The 20,611-nt window shown below is 42.2% G+C and overlaps 1 protein-coding gene and 1 pseudogene across 1 annotated transcript; both read right to left on the bottom strand.

Annotated features, from left to right (window-relative positions):
* Positions 1-14,348: 14,348 nt before the first annotated feature.
* olfcj1 (olfactory receptor C family, j1) lies at positions 14,349-17,984 on the bottom strand. The gene is made up of 6 exons (XM_068319186.1): positions 17,845-17,984; positions 17,403-17,685; positions 16,445-17,269; positions 16,130-16,360; positions 15,410-15,533; positions 14,349-15,277 (listed from the first exon to the last, which is right to left on the bottom strand). The coding sequence occupies exons 2-6, from the start codon at positions 17,649-17,651 to the stop codon at positions 14,349-14,351; spliced, it is 2,358 nt and encodes a 785-aa protein (XP_068175287.1). The 5' UTR covers positions 17,652-17,685; positions 17,845-17,984.
* A 689-nt stretch (positions 17,985-18,673) lies between these two features.
* LOC137598737 (vomeronasal type-2 receptor 26-like) lies at positions 18,674-19,431 on the bottom strand (annotated as a pseudogene).
* Between the last annotated feature and the right edge of the window lie 1,180 nt (positions 19,432-20,611).

Here is a 20,611-nt window from a genome sequence, read left to right as displayed (position 1 = left end):
TCCATCCAGAGAGAAGGCAGGCTGTCGAGGTCTAGCCTGGAGCGTACATCTCACAGACGAGGCCTCAGTGCTTCCCGCAGTGACGGTCCTGTCCTGTGTCAGCCTGGGCCTGATCTTCAGAAGAGCTGAGTTCACCTCACACAAACCCACACACATCATCAGCCCAACAGTGACAATCAGCATTTTCATCTCTCATCAGTACATCTGACTCACGTCACTTTCCACTGGTTTAAAAGCATGTCAGACAGGCGCTTCCCACCTACCATACGTCACCTAACCACGTTTACATCAGAGCGGGAGAGAGAGTGCTCAGCTGTCATTAAAGAACTTTTAGGAGGTTTTTTTCCGCTCTTGTAAACACATTTTCCTACTTTTTTTAGTTTAAACTCAAAATGACACCTTCAGGGCCATTTATATCAGCTAAATTGCGGCCTACTCTGACATACATTTTTTTAAATACTGCATATTATTAAAAAGGTAGCTGAAACAACAACAATTTTTGGGGAGGGAAGTCTTTATTGTTGAGTATTGGTTCACCCTCACATTGGCAGGGACAAAATATGAAGATAAACACAGGACGGTCTTAACCGACACTTTTTGTTGTTGTTGAACATACTGTTAGAGTCATTCAGCCTTAAATGACAGCTATTCATAGTGTGTTTCAAATCTTCAAAGCTCCAACACCCCTTCAGTGCATTCTATGCCAATATTGACCAGGAATTTCCAAAATGGACTGAACTTTGTCAGCACAAGCCGGTCACTTTGAAAAGTCAGACAGGAAAAAAGTTAATCCTAAAAAACTGACAAGGCCCTCGGAGACCTTAATGCTGGCATCATATCAACTGGCTTGGAACAATTCATGGGCTAAAAAGTCATAAGAAGAAGGTGGGTTTAGCAAAACATGCCTCAGTGACGTTGAGTGATGTCAGACATCCAGTTGTTCTGCCACTGTTTAACGCAGAACATTGTCTAAACGTCTATTGAATCACAGTTCAACTTGAACTTCAAGCGTGTGACTCACTTTGTGTTGCATATTATGAGCGTTGACATAAAAAGACTCAGCTGGCCTTTATCAAGTGATTGTGTGGTCAAAGAACTCCTGGACATTGTGTCATTGAAATATAGAACCTGTGTCCTGGATGTGACAGAAACAATGAAGGCTGCATTCATGAAAGCAAATCTACACATGTCCACACTAATTCCAGTGGCTACAGACTGAGGTCCAGCGATGATGAGACCTGTGATCGAGCTTTTGGGGCTGACCAAAGCTGACCCAACTTCTAAAGTTTTGGAATACAGTCATACGGTCGCTACCTTTGGCGCTATGATCCGTTGCTTTGGGTAATTACTGAGACCTCAGCCTCAGCACCAGAAAATACCATCATGATTCAAAGAAGACAGTCCCCTTCATCAAAGCTGGAGAGAAACACAGACCCCCCAGCATCACACACTAGGCCTCCTCCTCCTGGCATCTGACGAGCAGTTGCAGGTTGACCTGCCAAAGCAGTTGAGGTTCCCCCAACACACTGCAACAATCACTCTGTCCAGATATGATCATGACCTCTGACGCTTCAACAGAGCTGATCAGACTGGAATCTTACATAATACTGAGGAAACCAATGAGAGGAAAAGCCCTCAGTACCAGGGACTGGTGGGGAAGTGTAGAGACTGGAGGACCTGTGAGCCTACAGAAGTCAGCTGTACAGGTTTTATCCTGAGTTGCTTCAGCATCACGGGTCGACAAAAAAGAGGGGCATTAAACCTGCTAGCAAAGCCACAGAGAAGCACAGGTGGTGGCTTTGGATTAAGAGGGCTGATCCATGAATGCAAATCGAGTCTTGATCGACCCTGACTGGGTCATTTGGGCAAAGGTGTGTGAGAGCCAAAGCGCCCAATGTTTCCAAGGTACATCACTGCGGATGCGTCCCAGGATGTGAAGTTTAAACTCAACATGAATGAAAGTCTCCGTTTACCCGTCCTCCATACAGCTCCATTCTGAGCTGATAATCATCCTTATTGTCAGAGGCAAACTGACCAAGTGTGACGTGTTGCACCTGCACATTTTCACATTTACCAGCTTTCACTTCATGATAGCATAAAAACCAATAACATCTAAAAACACTTTATCGCTGATGCGTTTTGTAACATTCACCCTTCTTAGTTGATCACTGACCTGAAAAGTGGAACAGATAATTTGTTACTGTTTACTTCACCTGAACCTGATCTTCTTCTTCTCCTCTGGGCTTTTCCCTTCAGGGATCTCCACAGCCAATCAGTGTCCTCTATCTAACCCTGTCTTCTCATCCTCTTCTCTCACACCAACTACCTTCATGTCCTCTTTCACTACATCCATAAACCTCCTCTTTGGTCTTCCTCTAGGCCTCCTGCCTGGCAGTTCAGAACTCAGCATCCTTCTACCAATATATTCACTATCTCTCCTCTGGACATGTCCAAACCATCTCAGTCTGGCCTCTCTGACTTTATCTCCAGAACCTCTAACATGTGCTGTCCCTCTGATGGACTCATTCCTGATCCTATCCATCCTGGTCACTCCCAGAGAGAACCTCAGCATCTTCATCTCTGCTACCTCCAGCTCTGTCTCCTGTCTTTTCCTCAGTGACACTGTCTCTAGACCAAACAACATCGCTGGTCTCACCACAGTTTTGTACACCTTTCCCTTCATTTTAGCTGAAACTCTTCTATCACACATCACACCTGACACTTTCCTCCACCCGTTCCATCCTGCCTGGACACGCTTCTTCACCTCTTTTCCACACTCTCCATTGCTCTGGACTGTTGACCCTAAGGACTTCAAATCCTCCACCTTCTTGATCTCTTCTCCCTCTAACCTCACTCTTCCACTTGGGTCCCTCTCATTCACACACATGTACTCTGTCTTACTGCGGCTAACCTTCATTCCTCTCCTTTCCAGGACAAACCTCCACCTCTCCAGCTTCTCCTCCACCTGTTCCCTGCTCTCACTGCAGATCACAATGTCATCTGCAAACATCATAGTCCATGGAGATTCCTGTCTAACCTCGTCTGTCAGCCTGTCCATCACCATAGCAACAAGAAGGGGCTCAGAGCTGATCCCTGGTGCAGTCCCACCTCCACCTTGAACTCCTCTGTCACACCTACACACACCTCACCACTGTCTTACAGTCCTCATACATGTCCTGCACCGCTCTAACATACTTCTCTGCCACTCCAGACATCCTCATACAATACCACAGTTCCTCTCTGGACACCCTGTCATCAGCTTTCTCCAGATCTACAAAAACACAATGCAGCTCCCTCTGGCCTTCTCTGTACTTCTCTATCAACATCCTCAAAGCAAATACTGCATCTGTAGTACTCTGTTTTGGCATGAAACCATACTGCTGCTCACAAATGTTCACTTCTGCCCTTAGTCTAGCTTCCACTACTCTCTCCCTTAACTTCATTGTATGGCTCATCAGCTTTATTCCTCTGTAGTTGCCACAACTCTGCACATCTCCCTTGTTCTTAAAAATGGGCACCAGCACACTTCTCCTCCATTCCTCAGACATCTTCTCACTATCTAAGATCCTGTTGAACAACCCAGTCAGAAACTCTACTGCCACCTCTCCTAGACACTTCCAAACCTCTACAGGTATATCATCAGGACCGACTGCCTTTTGACTCTTCATCCTCTTCAGTGCCCTCCTCACTTCTTCCTGACTAATCTTTGCTACATCCTGGTCCACAACAGTCACCTCTTCTAGTCTTTGTTCTCTCTCATTTTCCACATTCATCAACTCTTCAAAGTACTCTTTCCATCTTCCCATCACACTACTGGCACCTGTCAATAGACTTCCATCCCTATCCTTAATCACCCTAACCTGCTGCACGTCCTTCCCATCTCTGTCTCTCTGTCTTGCCAACCGGTATAGATCAGTCTCTCCCTCCTTACTGTCCAACCTAGCATACATAAACAAATGTGTTCCTTGCAGTGAGATTAGCATCTCCGTAGAACATTACAGTCCCACTTAATTAGAAGTGAAGCGATGAGTCATTAATGTTTCAGCTAGAACTGCTTTGTGTACTACTACTTGTCTTTTTTAATGTCAATAAAGGCTGAAGATTTTTCATAAATCTAAAAAAAAAAAAAAACCTAGCATACAAGTCATCATAAGCCCCTTGTTTGGCCTTTGCTACCTCTACTTTCACCTTACGCTGTTGTCCAGTCATCTGGAAGCACCTCCTGTCCACCCAGAGCCTGTTTTAACTCCTTCCTAAAAGTCATGCAACTCTTCCTTTTTCATCTTCCACCATTTCGTCTTCTGCTCTGCCTTTGTCCTCTTCATCTTCCTCACCACCAGAGTCATCCTACACACCACCATCCTATGCTGTTTGGCTACACTCTCACCTACCACTACTTTACAGTCACTGATCTCCTTCAGGTTACACCGTCTACACAAGATGTAGTCTACCTGTGTGCTCCTACCTCCACTCTTATAGGTCACCCTATGTTCCTGCCTCTTCTGGAAGAAAATATTCACTACAGCCATTTCCATCCTTTTTGCAAAGTCAACTACCATCTGTCCTTCTGTGTTCCTCTCCTGGATACCAAACCTGCCCATCACCTCCTCATCACCTCTGTTTCCTGCACCAACATGTCCATTGAAGTCTGCTCCAATGACAACTCTCTCACTTCTAGGTCTGCTCTGCATCACTTCATCAAAGTCCAGCCAGAATTTCTCCTTCTCCTCCAGCTCACATCCTACCTGTGGAGCATACCCACTAACAACACTGAACATCACACCTTCTATTTCTAGCTTCAGACTCATCACTCTATCTGACTCTCTTTTTACCTCCAGGACATTCCTAACAAACTCCTCCTTCAAGATAACTCCTACTCCATTTCTCTTCCCATCTACACCATGATAGAACAACTTGAACCCTGCTCCTAAACTTCTAGCCTTGCTACCTTTCCACCTGGTCTCCTGGACACACAGTATGTCTACCTTCCTTCTCTGCATCATGTCAACCAACTCTCTACCTTTTCCTGTCATAGTTCCAACATTCAACATCCCTACTCTTAGTCCTATACTCTTGGTGTTCCTCTTCTCTTTCTTCGTGCGAACGCACTTTCCTCCTCTCCTTCTTCGACCAACAGTAATCCAATTTCCACCGGCGCCCTGTAGGTCAACAGCACCAATGGTGGTCGTTGTTAACCCGGGCCTCGACCGATCCGGTATGGAAGTCGTAGGTTTGATTCGCATCTTTGATTTGGCAAAAGTTTTACGCCAGATGCCCTTCCTGACGCAACCCTCTGTATTTATCCGGGCTTGGGACCGGCACAATAAGACACTGGCTGGTGTCGTCTTGTGGCTACATTCACCTGAACCTGATAACTTCTGTAAAGATGTATTCACAGCTGTTACCTTGCAGACATGTACAGTTAGAGAATTTATTTGCACTGCTTCTCACCTGCTGGCGTTGTGCTCAGAGTGTCCCCTGCCTCTGCTTCATATAAATTATACAACACTGTGAGCTAGATGAAATTGAATATTACTTGTTTGAAATGCACTATTTTCTCATTCCCTGTGAATGTTTCATGATATATTTTCCTCATTACTGGTGTCTGGGGTAAACTGGTCTACAGCCAGTTGGATCAGTGCTGACATCTGTCAGACACGTCTTGAGATTTGGAATAACCATTCTCTGCAGGACAAATCCTGATTATTCACCAAAAGCGTGGTTGATGTGAGGTGAGGATGGCTGAGCTGCTGCTATCCATTGGTTGTTGTTTTTTAAATACTTTGGAATATAAGAAATAAAGTCAATTAAATTATTAAAATATATTTATATTATTCAAAGTTTTAAAATAAATTAATAAAATAAATAAAATATTCACCAGTACATACAGCGATATTCTTACTTTTTTGGAAAATCTGTTTTTTTCTGTAAAGCATTTTGGTCTTTGTAGACGTCCACCATGTATTTACTGGTTATCTGATACTTTGTGGAACTGTGTGTTTGTGTGTGTGTGTGTGTGTGTGTGTGTGTGTGTGTGTATGTGTGTGTGTGTGTGTGTGTGTGTGTGTGTGTGTGTGTGCAGTTTTGAGGTGCTCAAGTTACCTACTGTATACATCCAAGAAACACGCCATGGTGAATACGTTCAGATGAGCAGGCGTGTGTTATGGCTTTTCGATTCAGATTATCTAAAAGAACATGATCTTAATTATCTATTCTATTTTTCTATTCCCAAACGATACACATTGCTTCATTATTTTTTGTATATATGATCTAGGCATTACTCTCATATATCAGTCGTTACATACGGGTGTGTATTTGAAGCTGTTTAGGGGTCCTGATCACTAACTTAACATTTACATTTAGGAATGTTTACACAAGCATTTTCACATGGATTTATTCTTTAATATTGTTAATAGCAATGTTCATTATTCACCATAACTGTCACATGAAACATACAAAGCATAAAAAAATGACAAATGACACATTTACATTATTTTTTCATAAAATTGTAGCAGAGATCATAAAAAGGGTTTTCTTTACATGTCGCTATACCTCAATAAGTTATAACGGTTTTCTTATTTAATGAGGAAACCGTTGGACTGTTGACGGAGGACGGTCTTCCCATCCTCGAGGCTTTTAATTTTTAATTTAGATTAAATTCTCTCTCTCTTTGATCTGAGAAGAGGAAGGAGTGTGTGGCGTCTTTCGCATCTATCCACTTTGTTTTGTTTTCTTTCTATATTCGTACACACTTTTGTGTACCATAATTTAACCACAGTTATGTTTCGGGAGTTTGTGAGAGGAATAGAGGAGAGTGTGGCGTCTTTGCGTGTTTATTCATTCTGGTTTTGTTTTGTTTTTTGCTTTTTTTGTTTGAATCTTAAATCCCTAAATTTCCCAGTTTTGGATAAATAAATAAATAAATAAATAAATAAATAAATAAAGTCAGTCAGTCAGTCAGTCAGTCAGTCAGTCTGTCTGTCTGTCTGTCTGTCTGTCTGTCTGTCTGTCTGTCTGTCTGTCTGTCTGTCTGTCTGTCTGTCTGTCTGTCTGTCTGTCTGTCTGTCTGTCTGTCTGTCTGTCTGTCTGTCTGTCTGTCTGTCTGTCTGTCTGTCTGTCTGTCTGTCTGTCTGTCTGTCTGTCTGTCTTCAGTTTCAGTCAGAGACAGTTACATCAGTTAGAGAGGTGGTGATTTTTCTCAGTGAGGTTGAAAAGTGCACCAGGTAGTTGTGAACTTGATGGTTAAACAGTCACCGGCCACCAACCTGGAGCCACAGAATGACACGGAGGACACGGGTAGCAGCACAGAGGATGGACAGAGTGATTTGGTGGAGGCTGGGGGGGCTGGAGAGACAGTCACCAGGGTGGTGGAGTCCCAGCTGGAGAGGGAGGAAGAGGATGAGATTGCGATAGATGAGGAATTATTAAAGACAGCTCATAAGAGAAAAAACAGTAACACAAGAATGAATAAAGCGAAGGCAACAGAAACAGGAACACCTGAGACACCTCCTGATACCAGCAGCTCTGAGAAGGAAAATAACAACGGCCTGAAAGAGGCCGTAACAGAAAAATACAATTCGCAAAGAATTCCTGCAGGACGCAAAAGGTTCGAGGGCCAAAGTAGAACATTTCTTTCCTGACCTCAAGATGTTTCTGGATCGTGTCAGCTTTTATTTAAAGAATCCAGAAGGAAGTGAGCAAGCTCAGGAAACTGCCTTTGTTCAGGAAACACAGTACTGTTGAAAATCCTACCATTGCTTGTTTTTGAGTTGTGAATTCCTTTTTTGCATGAATCTCTTTTGGATTTTGTGTCAACATGATCATCTTGTAATTTGGCTTTTATGAATAAACATGATTTAAAAAATCAAATCAAAGAATCTCTGACAGTTTCAAGTGTGTAGACAGTGAGGAAGTGACCTCACACATTTTACTTTTATTCCCACTTTTCTTTATCTACAGCAGTAGTAGTAAACTTTTTTGGTACAATAAATTTCTATAGACAGGTTATCATTTTCCCATTTAGAACGACTTCAGTGAGACAAAGAACTTCTTCTTTCCAAACAACAGGCCAGAGTCTCATTGTGGGTCCGACCTCATCCTCCAGCGTGTCTTTGAACAGTGTTTAATGCTCTTCCATGGGAACGGACGTGTAGAAATTAACCAACTGAGGCAGTAACTGACCTGAACTGCTGCTGTGTGGTGCAAAACAGTTTAATGAAAGTAACAGATCTGTAGACAATTTGCACATGAACACTTCTGCCCAGAGCTGATGAGATAAAGACAGCAGAGATTCTAACTGATACTGGAGAACATTGATGGGGTTGAGTGGCAACAGATGATGCAAAAAACTGCAGTGTCACAGTGAAAACCATCCCTGTGGATACAGGACTACCATACGGAGGGAAGACTCTGTTTGGGGATATTTTTAATCTTGACATGTATATTCCAAGCAGGACCACGGCTGTCAAGAAGCCTCTGGGAACCCATCTGCTGCCACCTGTAGGCCTCACAGGAACCTCTCTGCCTGTGGACACAAAACAAGTTTGAATGAAACATACAGATCATTTCTTGTAATAAATTATGAGTTTGTTCTTGATATTACCAGATCGTATAAGAAATGACCTGTCGATCTTTGGTTGTACCTTAAAAAAAACAAAAAAAACATGAAATTTACTCCTGCAAAAATTCAAAGGCTACTAAACCTGGATTTTACGAAACACAACGTCTTCAGAAGGAATGGGTTTATAGTGCAGTGAGAGACACTGCTCTTGAAAAACTAAGGCAGAATTTACACTGTAGAAAACTAATGTTAGTGTAGATGCAGACCTGCACACAGCAGGTCCTGATGGTGGATAACATGCAGTCTTGACTTTCAGGGAGGACCCAGAAAAGTGATCCCGGAATTAGAAATCCAAGTTCTCCCCATGAAAATCCTTTCAGATGTTTAATCTGAGGGTTGCGTGCCTGAGGGTTATCGTTGCAGCTGTAATCCATTATCTCCCAGTCATACTTGACAAGGATTGTGGAAAGGATGTGGGAGCTGTAAGCTGAGGACCTCAGGGAAACAAATGGGGGATCGATGCTTCTGTGATTTAAATGTGTGGTCTGATTATCAGTCTTTACCTGCATGATGGAAAATTAGAAATTACACAATATCAGCAACATAAATGATGGCTATTGTCTAAATGGTGATGGTGATGATGAACAGAACCGTCAGTGACTTGTGACTGTGCTGTAAGTTCAGACTCATTTCATGGGAAACATGATGAACATCAGCCTCTGGCGCTCACCTTTACTGTGAACAGACGACCGCTGCTATTAAAAATAAAATAAACCAAAGACTGAAACTGACACTTGTAACCATGGCTGTTGAGCTCCTCTTCGTTCACGGGGTTTTTAAATTGTTTCAGCAGCTGCACACAACAATGTAAAACCGTGTAGTTCAACATCTCACAAGGAACAAGGATAAAGTCGCTTTTGCTCTCGTCCTGATTGAGAATCATTCCTGGGAAAATTATCATTTTATGAGATCTATACAGCAAAGAAAAACATAATAATACAGGATTACAATATATCGAAAATTATCAGTTACAAATAAAATTTTACCCCAGTAATGGGGTAAAACAGTAACATACAAAACTGGTAAAGTAACATCCAGTACATGAAACGCACAATAACACGGGTGACATCTGAACTCAGTTTACTCACCTTTCCCATCTAACTGTCTGTTTTATTCTCTCACAAATAGCAGCACGTTTATTTGATGCGTTTGAGGTGGAGCCGTGTATCTCTTCATGGTGGCCCCACCATGTGAGCTCCGTGCAGGGGGTCGGTGTGAGCCGTTCACCAGAGGCCAGCGCGCTGGAGCACAGTGTCCAGAAACAAAAGGCAACTGCTGTCATCTTCAAGCGCTGCCTTGGCACTGACAGGATGTTCAGAGGAAGGTGTTTTATAGCGTCTTCTTGCTGCTCATGTGTGGGGGGGTCATTCTCAGAGGTACATGCAAATATTTCTGACATGAAAAATCAGCTGACAATCACATCGCCCCCCCCAGTCATAGATCCACAAAGATTAAAGACACTGTTTCCACTGATATTGGGAACCATTGAGAAATAACAAGCAAGCATGTCTGACCGAGATTCAATCATCTCAGATTTTTTTATGGATTTTTGTGTTTATTTATTTAATAATTTTATTTAATTTAAAGCAATTTCATTTTAGTTCAATTATTTAATTATTTATTTATTTTAATGTTATGGATTTATTGTAAAAAACCTTTAAAAACCCAAAACACTGCACACTGTTAAATATAATTTTCGGCATCTGGTTCAATTCTAAAAGCAGTAACACATCTAAAGTTTTACCTCATAGGCCTCTAAAATATACAGTAAGCCCTCGCTTGTTCGCGTTCAAGAAGCTCGGCTTCACTACATCACGGATTTTTAGTAGGCAGTCATGAGATACTGTACGCTGGGAGTGTGCTGCTCCACACACAACGGCAGAGATATGGAAGATTCCACCAGCTACAGCCCATGTTACTCACCATTCTAGCACTTCTAGAGTTCCAGCATGCATTTACTGTATTTGGGAGTTTGCAGATTAATTTCCAGCACATCTCTGAGGAACAGAAGGTCAGTGGACTGAGACATTGAGCCTGAGCTGCTCCTCAAACCCTCTGATCTGGCCACAACGTGGACTGTAGACCACTGTTGTTTAGGTGTCTGTAGGTTCAGTCGTCCAGGTCCTGGTTCTCCAGAGCTGCTGAGTCGATCCACTGGACGTTAGGAAGGTTCTTGAAGACGTTTCTCCTCCCATGAGACTTGTTCATTTGTGGTGGTGTTGGGGTTGGGTTAGGTCCGGTCTGGTCCCAGCTTCATATGTGAATGACAAACTGATTGTGAACACCCCTTCCACTACTGCAGTTAAACTGATTTAACATAATGTATCACGGCTGCTCTACTCTCACCTCATTTTTGTCACTCGTGACAACGAGCCTGGGTCTCTCTATTTTACAAGTTGCTCTCTTGGAGGTCACCTGAAATCCTCTGGATTACACAGCATGGAAACAGAAAACACAAAGAAATCTTTTTGAAACTCCTACAACAGAGTCAGGGCAGCAGTGGTGGTGCTGGGGCCTCAGAGGAAGAAGGTTTGTGGTTGTACAACCCCCCCGGGTCTGCGTGGGTTCTCTGGGTTCTCTGGGTTCTCCTCCCCCCTCCAGAAACACACAGCTAAGGTGAATTAATCGCTGCAGCACTGCCGTGTGGTTGTCTATTGTGTTTGACCCTTTCTATCGTTCAGGTGTGAGATGGATCTCCTGTCACCTGAATAAACCTTTGTTGTGTTTTTGGAGCAATTTTACAATGTTGGTCATTATTTGGAACATCCACAGTTTTCTTTTCCATTTTGGGATCTGAAATGTGTGTCGTTGTAGCTCTATGGTGACCCAGAGCCTTAGAAACAGGTCTATAATACCCCTGCGATGCGTTCATTACATCACTGTCTGCCACCTGAAGTCCCCCCACAGCTTCAGGAATGTTTCCTGTAAGCGATGGTTTGACGGGTCAAAGCCTCACCAGTCAGCCCTGGTGTGTCTGAGACTTTACATTCCTTTTCGCACAGGCTGAGTTGATATGAGAAAGTCTCATGGGTCAGCAGTTACAGTTACTTAAAACTTACATCTGTATTTACTATGTTCTTGTTTTATAGTAGATCATTCTAAAAGATTTGCCTCAGTAGAAACACACAGAAATCAGAATAAATCAGGAGCAGCTCAAATACTTTGTAGAGGAGTTACAGGAAGTGGTCTGGCCGGTTTGATTCGTTCTGTTGTTGTTGTTGTTCTACGCTGGATTACTCGGAAACGTAGTTACATCTCTATTGATCCATTAATATGAGAAAAGTATTCATTCCATCCATCCATTTTGTTATGGATGAGAGAATCTGGTCTCATTTTTTATTTATTCAATGTCATTTGTATATTTACAATAAATTGAATGTGACATAAAAGCTGTTCCTAAATTAGTCTAATGGGAATATTTTTTTCATCTCAACTGATTTTATGACTTTTTTGGCTGCACGTATTTCCTTATAAGGTTTAAAAAAAACAGTGTAAAGGAAGGAGATGGAAAGATGAAAATAAAGCCTTCAACAACGTGTAATGTTTCCATGTTAAAACTGGGATGTGAATTATTAAAGCCCCTTGAAGCAGTCTGTTCCTCTGGTTTGTGTGTAAATGGATGAATCAATCTCTTATCATCTGTTTGCCCTGCAGCCTCTTTCCCACGTGAGCCAATCAGAGAAGTGATGAAGTCGTGCTCCAAACAGACGGGATCTCATTTGTCTCACACGTTTTTTCTTTGTGGGTTTTGTGTTGAATTACATAACATTTGACAATCATATATTTTTATACTATTTTTCCGGCCCCTGTTTTATCAGCTCTGTACTTCATGTGCTTTTTGTGCTTTATGCCATGGTGTTCACTTTCACGTGTTGTAAATTATTAATAACTTAACACTTCCAAATACCTTTTTACAGATAGAGGAGAGCAAACGTTATATAGTTTGTGTACTATACTGTATTTTAAAGTTAATTTTATCCAAGATTACTCCTAAATATTTTACTTCACTCTTTTCTGCAAGAGTTATATTTTTGATACGAACCTCAAAGGTATGAGCAGCAGGCCTGCTGCGGATGGAGATGCACATTGAGACTGTTTTCTGTACATTTAAAGTTAGTTGTGACGACTCCAGCCAGTCTGAGATGTTCTCTAACTCCTGTGTCGGCTGCGCAGCTGCCATGCTGGCTGTTTTAGCAGATGCATAGACGACAGTGTCATCAGCACACATCTGGCAGCTAACGCCTGGACAGGTATTCAGAAGGTCCTTTATGTACATAGTAAACAGCAGCAATGTTTATTTGCGCATCAACGCTCACGACTTCACCTCATCGCAGATTTTTGGTCAGCAGTCACATGATACTGTACACGCATTCTATTGGCTGACGGCATCCAGAAGTGTGTTACGTTCTGTGAGTCTCAGACTCCCATGAGACACAAAAGTGTTTTAAACAGGTTTTAATATCAGTATGGGGGGGTTCACAAATGTACCGTAAATAATTGGATAGTTTGTCGTTCTATCGCGGAATTCATTAATCACATGTGGTTCACGTGTGGTGTATTTTTACTTTTCGTAAGTCGAAATTTCTTTCGTAACTAGAGGTAATATTTTCCTCCTGAGAAGTTTCGTAAGTAGAAAATTTCGTAGGTAGAGACATTCGTAAGTAGAGGTACCACTGTATATTATATTATATTATATTATATTATATTATATTATATTATATTATATTTATTGCAACATAAAACCAATGAGGACTAATTGTCTACACTATAAATCACTTATAGAAAGTAGAATCTTCTTGTCAACTACAGAGACAAGAAAGTTGTCTGACCAAGAATAGCACGTGTAAAAGTCCCTCCTCTATGCTGTAACACTATAATTAGCTCAGACATGTAGTAGTAGTGATCTTATAGTCCTCTTTGGTTGTTCTTAATAACACATCGCTGCTGACCACGTTTGCCACTCTTTCTCCCTTCTTGCCCCAGGAATGCTACTCTGAAAATATATTCAGGCTTTAGACAACCTGGGCTGCACCATTCTTCCCACTACATTCACATTTAACATTTGGGGTTGCGCTAACAATTAAGAAACCATGTCTATGTATATGTCTCTTCAGATTCTATTGGTATTTGTTTAGGAAAAGCACTGATTTCTGATGTAATAATTATGTTTCTTGGTTTGCTCAAAAGCCTTTATAATCACATTCAAGTTCATGCAGATTAATATTCATGTTCATGTCTATAAAGAGTTTCTAATTCCATATTTAATAATTATTAAATTTCATTGTCACCATTATGTTTGTATAGATAATTAATCCACATCTAATAATGTTCATTACAATCAATATTTCCTCATAAGTGAAAAACAACACAACAGTGAAAATTTTGAGTTTATATGTATTTTAAATTATTTTATTTGATCTGGGGTAAATATTAGAATGGATTGTTTTTAAAGACTATTAGATAAACCCAGTCATATTATGTTTTATTTATATTCCTTCACTGTTTACTTGTATCCGACTGTATTTAATTTATAAAACATGAATGAACGTATTTTTTCTTGTTAATATACAGATAACAAAGTTGTTTATTAGAAACAAGTAAACCTTTTTTTCATTTATTTTCCAGTCTTGCTTTCTGTAAATGTAAATACAGTGTGACCTAAAAAGTTACATTTTCAAATAATATTATTTAAGGATGCAAACATGAACAGATAGAAAATTTAAAAATACTATGGTGGTGATGTAATGAAGGCTCTTGGGGTCACTGCACGCATTATATGTCTCTTTGTGTTGTTCTCAGGTTTTAGCAAAATTACGTAGCACTTGGGTAAAAAAATACAAAACAGCATCCCATAACTTGATGCCAGAATTGCAAATATCTCCACAGCAACGGTGAATTTTCCTGGAGAGCTGGCATAAGCCGGAATAAATGTGATCCAGACGGCACAGAATGTCAACAAGCTAAAAGTGATAAATTTGGCTTCATTGAAATTATCAGGCAGGTTTCGTGCCAAAAAAGCCAGAACAAAACACAGGACAGCCAAGAGTCCTATGTACCCCAACACTGCCCAGAACCCAACAGGTGATCCCAGGGCACACTCCAGGATGATCTTCTCTTTGTAGTGTTTCATATTTTTGAAGGGAAAGGGAGGACTGATGGTTAGCCAAAGTATGCAAATCAAAACTTGTATGAGAGTAAAACTCAAAACGCTGAGCCTCTGCTGTTTAGGTCCAAACCACTTCATTACGCTACAACCTGGAAGCGTTGCTTTGAAGGCTATCAGTACCACGACTGTTTTCCCAAGCATACAAGACATGCAGAGGACAAAGGTGATGCCAAAGGCTGTGTGTCGCAGCATGCAGGACCAGTCAGAGGGCTGTCCGATGAAGGTCAGAGAACACAGAAAACACAGAGTCAAGGAGAAGAGCAGCAGGAAGCTCAGCTCAGAGTTGTTGGCCCTCACAATAGGAGTCTGTCTGTAGTGGAAAAATATCAGGGCTATAGTCACGGCCAGGCAGGCACCAAAGACAGAAAAGGTGACCAGCAGCACACCCATTAGTTCCCTGAAGGTGAGGAACTCAATAGCTTTCAAGTCACAGCCGTTCCTCTTTTCATTGGACTTGTATTCTGGAGGACATTTCTCACATTTCACTGCATCTGAAAGCATAAATACGTTCAGGCTGTACAGCACATACATCTTCAGGTACACCACTAAAGTGGTGAGAGAAATTTTGCCCAACAGGCACACGATCACAGTTAAAGTAAAGGCCAGGAGTCCTGCTGTCTCACTTGTACTGTTACTGAACTCGCCAACAGCACAGGGGATGCAATTGAAGCAGCAGGTGGGCTTGCCCTTGAAAAACACCCGGTGGGTCCCCCCCAAACACTTCTCACTGCAAACAGACACCGGCACCTGCATTTCAGAAGCATAATCATTAAAGCTTTCAAAGGAAACCTTCACATTATTTCAGAATTTATTCCATCCCGCTTCAAAGCGGTGATGTGTTGTAATGTGAGTGTCCGTTAGTCCGTCCGTTAGTCACCAAATATCTTCTCAACCTTCAGATAGAAAGATGAAACAAAAAGCACATGACTCAGGCACCAAAGGGGATGAAGATGAGATGATGACCTTGACCTTGAGAAAACAAGGTCAAGGTCGAATTTAAACTTTTGTACATTCAGGAACCGGATAAAAATAGATAGACAAGGGAGAAGGCCAGTGTGAGTAAGACCATAGATCAAAGCTAGTGCTTTGACCTACCTATGCACTAACTTTGATCTCTGGTTAAAACTAGTGTATAGCTTTGACCTACCCAGAAAGGTAAAAGCTATGCACTTGTCAGGTACTACTTTCAGGATACCCTGACCTACCCTTTGCGGGATGCTGCAGTCTGACTGCCTTGTTTGAATTATTAATTAGTAGTATTACCCCTTATCTTGATAGAAGGGGTCAAATGCTTTATTTTATTTTATTTATTTATTTTAAGGACAGGGTGTGTATGTTCTTACCTCAACACTGCTGCCTGCCCACACGGCTCTCACACCTTCCTTCATTTGAAATTGTTGGCCCTCAGGCCTGGAGGCGTCATAGTAGCCAATGGTCTCAAACTGAATGTAGCCTGTCTCATCCATCTGCCAGTTTACCAGTGCGTAACGCGCCACAGGATCACCCCAATCATCAAAATACACATTTTCACCAATATTAGTGGTAAAATTGACTTGCGTTAAGTAATGCAACACCTGTAGGAAAACAATGGTACCATTCATTTAGAATGATTAAGGCAGTATTATGAATATGGCACAGCATTGGTTTTCCAGTTTCACCTGCCACGGTTGGATATTTTCTCTATCAGCACAAGTATAGTTCTCAAAAGGACCCCGCCCATCTTCACATGTCAATAACATATGCAATGCATGAGCAACAGCATATGTGGCCTTGTAAACATTATTCAGCAAACTGGCATCCGAGATATCAGTGAAGCGTGTGTTTGTGTCCCACAGAGACTCCCTCCCTGTGCAGGCTGCTGCTGAACCCTCTGCTGGAGTCTCTGCTCTGGGAGTCAGTGTGCAGCTGAACACCGCCTCCCACAGCTCAACCAGTCCCTGGTCTCCAGGTGTGGTGGATGGCCTGCTGTTGGTCAGGAACTCTTGCAGTCCAGGAATGTGAGCATTTAGTGCTGCAAAACCCAATGCCCCCTGGACGACAGCGTAGTTTCTTGGAGAGGCGATGAAGCGATATGTGATCCAGCCCTCGCTGCCAACCCACTGTACTCCAGTCACGTTCTGAGCATGAAGCTCCTTAAAAAGTATGTCAAGGTCTGTGCCATCAGCAAACGCTACGATGACCTTGGAAGTGGATTTCTTGATGATGTCAACCACTTCTAAGAACCACTTCCTGGGATCAGTTCTGTAAATAGCTACAGAGTACTCTACACATACACCTTCCTTTTTTGCTGCTTCCAGGAAAGTAGCCATGCCACCGTTCCCGTAGTCGCTGTTTGTTCTGATAGCTCCTACCCACGTCCAGCCAAAGTGTTTCACAAGCTTTGCTAAGGCTTGGCTCTGATAGATGTCACTAGGTATGGTTCTGAAGAAAGAGGGATAGTCTCTTCTGTTGCTGAGGCACGCACACGTTGCTGAGTGACTGATCTGAAACATGTGTAACAAATAGCAGATTTTCACATCTTTGGATGCCTAATATCAAATAGTCATAGCAACACAATATATTGTCTCTAATTTAAAAATAAACGTATTCCTGGATGAAACTGCAGGGGGCACTCACCACAGGTATATGGAAAGGTCCCACGACACGCGCGATACCTATAGTGGAGGTGGATGTAGTTTCACCAATGACAGCATGTACCGTAGAGAGTTTGCTGCAGTCGCCCCCAGTCTGGTAACGATTCATGAGGTTCAGTGATGCTCTGATGGACAGAGGGACACTAGGGCAGGAGTCAAAGATCCTGTAGCCCAGTGTCCTTCCTGGTAGCAGCTCTGAGCTGTTGTTGATCTCGCTAATGGCAAACATCATGGTGTACGCATATTGCAGCTCTCCTGGGTCTAGTCTGGAGATAAGAGGATGGGGAAAATTCCGTTGTTGGAAATTTAAAAGGCAAAAATTTAAAAGACAAAAAAAATGTGCATGATGATTTCTAATCAAAATGGATACAGTTTTGTATTAGTAGAACAGTTTTCAGTGGTTTGTGCTTTCAGCAGTGTCTTACCCTTCACACTGGATTCTTCCAGGGTTAGACTGGAGAGCTGGATCAACAACGACTGGGTTCTGGTGGAAGGAGAAAATGCCTCCGATGTTGATGTCTCCCTCCTTAGAAAACTGAGCCTGTTCTTTTGTTCCATATGTCTGACACGCAGGGTTCCCTCCTCCTGTAGCCAGTAGGAAGAGAAGTGCCATACCTGCTACCAGCAGCATAGCTTTCCACCCTGTTATGTAACACCCCAGGTTCAAACACGAAACCTCAACTGTGAACATTTTATAGCGTGGCGTTTTCACAGGCCTGAACTACCTCAGCGTCACAGATAGCTGATTACAACATCCATGTTTCTCTCCACCAATGGCGGCGCTCATGATGTGACGAACAGAGTGACCTATTGAAGAGACTCAAACTTCATATCTCATCTTGAATTTTGGTGTGCTACAATAAATTTAATTAATAGTTCTCTGTTTTAAAAAATTCAATTTAAATTGAATGAAATAATTTTAAAGAAAAATGAATGAAATTAGTGCCACGGTCAGTTGATCCAAAATACCCCGAATGAATCCCTGTTGCCATGTCAAATAAACTCCAAATAAGAGCTCAGAATTCTAATTTGATTGACGGACAGACGGATGGACTGACCAACTGCAGAGTAAAGAATGCTACAATGCTAAAATGTATTTACCGTTTCAAAAATTTGACAAGACTGCTGACATAAAAAACAAACAGCAAATTCCTTCAGTTCATCAGCGCAATTTGAAGGCACATTATTTTCTTTATTGTCTGAACCCTCTTGCTCATTTCAAGGTTTTTAATAAATGTACAATTGTTACTGATTTTAAAGGGTTCTCCCCATCATATGTTTCTTGGTATTTTTATCTTGTTTAAACAGTAAAATATAACATTTTGGAGCAAAAATACAGAAAAGTAACCCAAAACTACAGGCCAGAGTAGCAAATATTTTTACAGCCACAGAGAGCTGATATATGCTGGGGTAAAAGTGATCCACACAGCACAGAATATTAACATGCTGAAGATGATAAGCCTGGCTTCATTGAAATAATCAGACAGTGTTGGAGCCAGAAACGCAAGGATTAAACAAAGCTCACCATGTGCCCCAACATAGCCCCGAACCCCAGGGGGGAACCTAAATCACACTCAAGAACAATCCGTTCTGTGGCATGAGTAGTATTTTTGTAGGGAAACGGTGGAGCAAGGTGTAACCAGAGTGCAGAAACTAAAACCTGCAATTATTGTACCTGCTGAAAACTGTTGTTCTTTGTCATGGGGAAGAGCACTGTGGAACTGTCCTTACTGGGCCTCTGGCCTTAAAACTGATTTTTTTTGCTCAGATGTAAGACATGCACAGAGGAAAAGTGAAGCCAATCGCTGTACGTCTCAACATTAGGACCATTCAGAGGGCTGGCCTATGAAGGTCAAACACAGGAAGCAGAGTCAAAGAGAAGAGCAGCACAAGGCTGAGTTCAGAGTTACTGGCTTTGACCAGAGGTGTGTGACGAAAACAAAAGAAGACACTTGACACCAGTAGAGTCAAACATGTTCCAAACAACGAGACCGTCTATGGGGGGTCCCCATGCTCTCGCTGTAAGATAAGAATTCAATCACCTGAGGAACACAGTGGCTGTGACCTTCATTTGACCAGAACTCCAATGAACACCCTGAACACTCAGGAGAATCTGAATGGAACACATACTCAAGCTAAGAAAACAGGTCAATGTTGAGATGTAGGTGAGATACAAATATAGCATTGATTTTTGTTAAAATATCACTTAGTTACTGTTAGAAGGACTTCCACTCACTGCTGGAGTTGCTGATATCTCCAGCAGCACAGGGGACACAGGAGAAACAGCAGATGGGTTTGCCTTTAATTACAGCCTGACAGAAACCAGACCCACAGTTCTCCCCACAAAATGACTGTGGCCTCTGAAAAAACACCACAACTTCTCAGTTAGTCTTGTTTCTTGCTTCTGTCATGTGAGATTTAAATTGGTAGTCTGCACACTAAAATATACAGAACACATGCATACAAGTAATTAAAAAAAACTTTTTAAAAAATGTTTTATGTTGTTGTAATCCCCAAAGGGATATTAAGATTGCACACTGTAGTGTATGTTAGTCAGTCACACGCATGCATATTAGCGTGTACAGGCCTGTGTAACACACACAACCACGCACAAGGGGGCCTGAAAGCATGCATGGGGAGGTAGAGTGGTGGGCAGCCCCTTTGTGGAGCACCCAAATGAGCAGCTTGTGAGGGGGACGGCGCCTTGCATAAGGGCGCTTCGGCAGTGCCCCAGAGGTGAACTGACACCTCCCACTGTCAGCTCACACTCCAGGTGTTTTTGGGCAGGAGCGGGAATCGAACCACCGATCTCGGAACATTGGACGACCCGCTCTACAGCTGAGCCCCTGCTGCCCCCCATGGTATTCAGGCACATTTGCTACCTTTGTGGATTCAGCAGCCCATGTTATGTTCCATTCATAGTAAACTGTTTTCCATTTGGTAGAGAAGCATCGTAGCTACCTGCAGTCACAAATACAATGTCTCCTGTTTTGTTCCTCTGCCAGAAGCTCAGAAGTTGCTGCAGAGTCACCGTTTCTGTAAAAATAGTCTCGCTCTCCTGACTGAAACGTGAAATTCACGTCTTGAAGGTGATTCCCAACCAACGATAGAGAACAGTGATCATCAATATGAATTGTTGAAATTATCATATACTCCAAGAGGGTCACCTCCTACCTGCTTTGCATCCAAATC

Source organism: Antennarius striatus, chromosome 7 (assembly GCF_040054535.1).
Source record: "Antennarius striatus isolate MH-2024 chromosome 7, ASM4005453v1, whole genome shotgun sequence".
Taxonomy (NCBI): Eukaryota; Metazoa; Chordata; class Actinopteri; order Lophiiformes; family Antennariidae; genus Antennarius; species Antennarius striatus.
The sequence above is the reverse complement of the archived record's forward strand: the minus strand, read 5'-3'. Positions and strand labels throughout refer to the sequence as shown.

Coding starts and splice junctions, on each gene's coding strand:
- olfcj1 (XM_068319186.1), bottom strand. CDS start 17,651: ATGATGTTTGCCATTAGCGAGATCAACAACAGCTCAGAGCTGCTACCA. Junction 17,270..17,402: donor GACCTTTCCATATACCTGTG/GTGAGTGCCCCC, acceptor CACATGTTTCAG/ATCAGTCACTCAGCAACGTG. Junction 15,278..15,409: donor CGAGTTCAGTAACAGTACAA/GTGAGACAGCAG, acceptor TTATGCTTTCAG/ATGCAGTGAAATGTGAGAAA.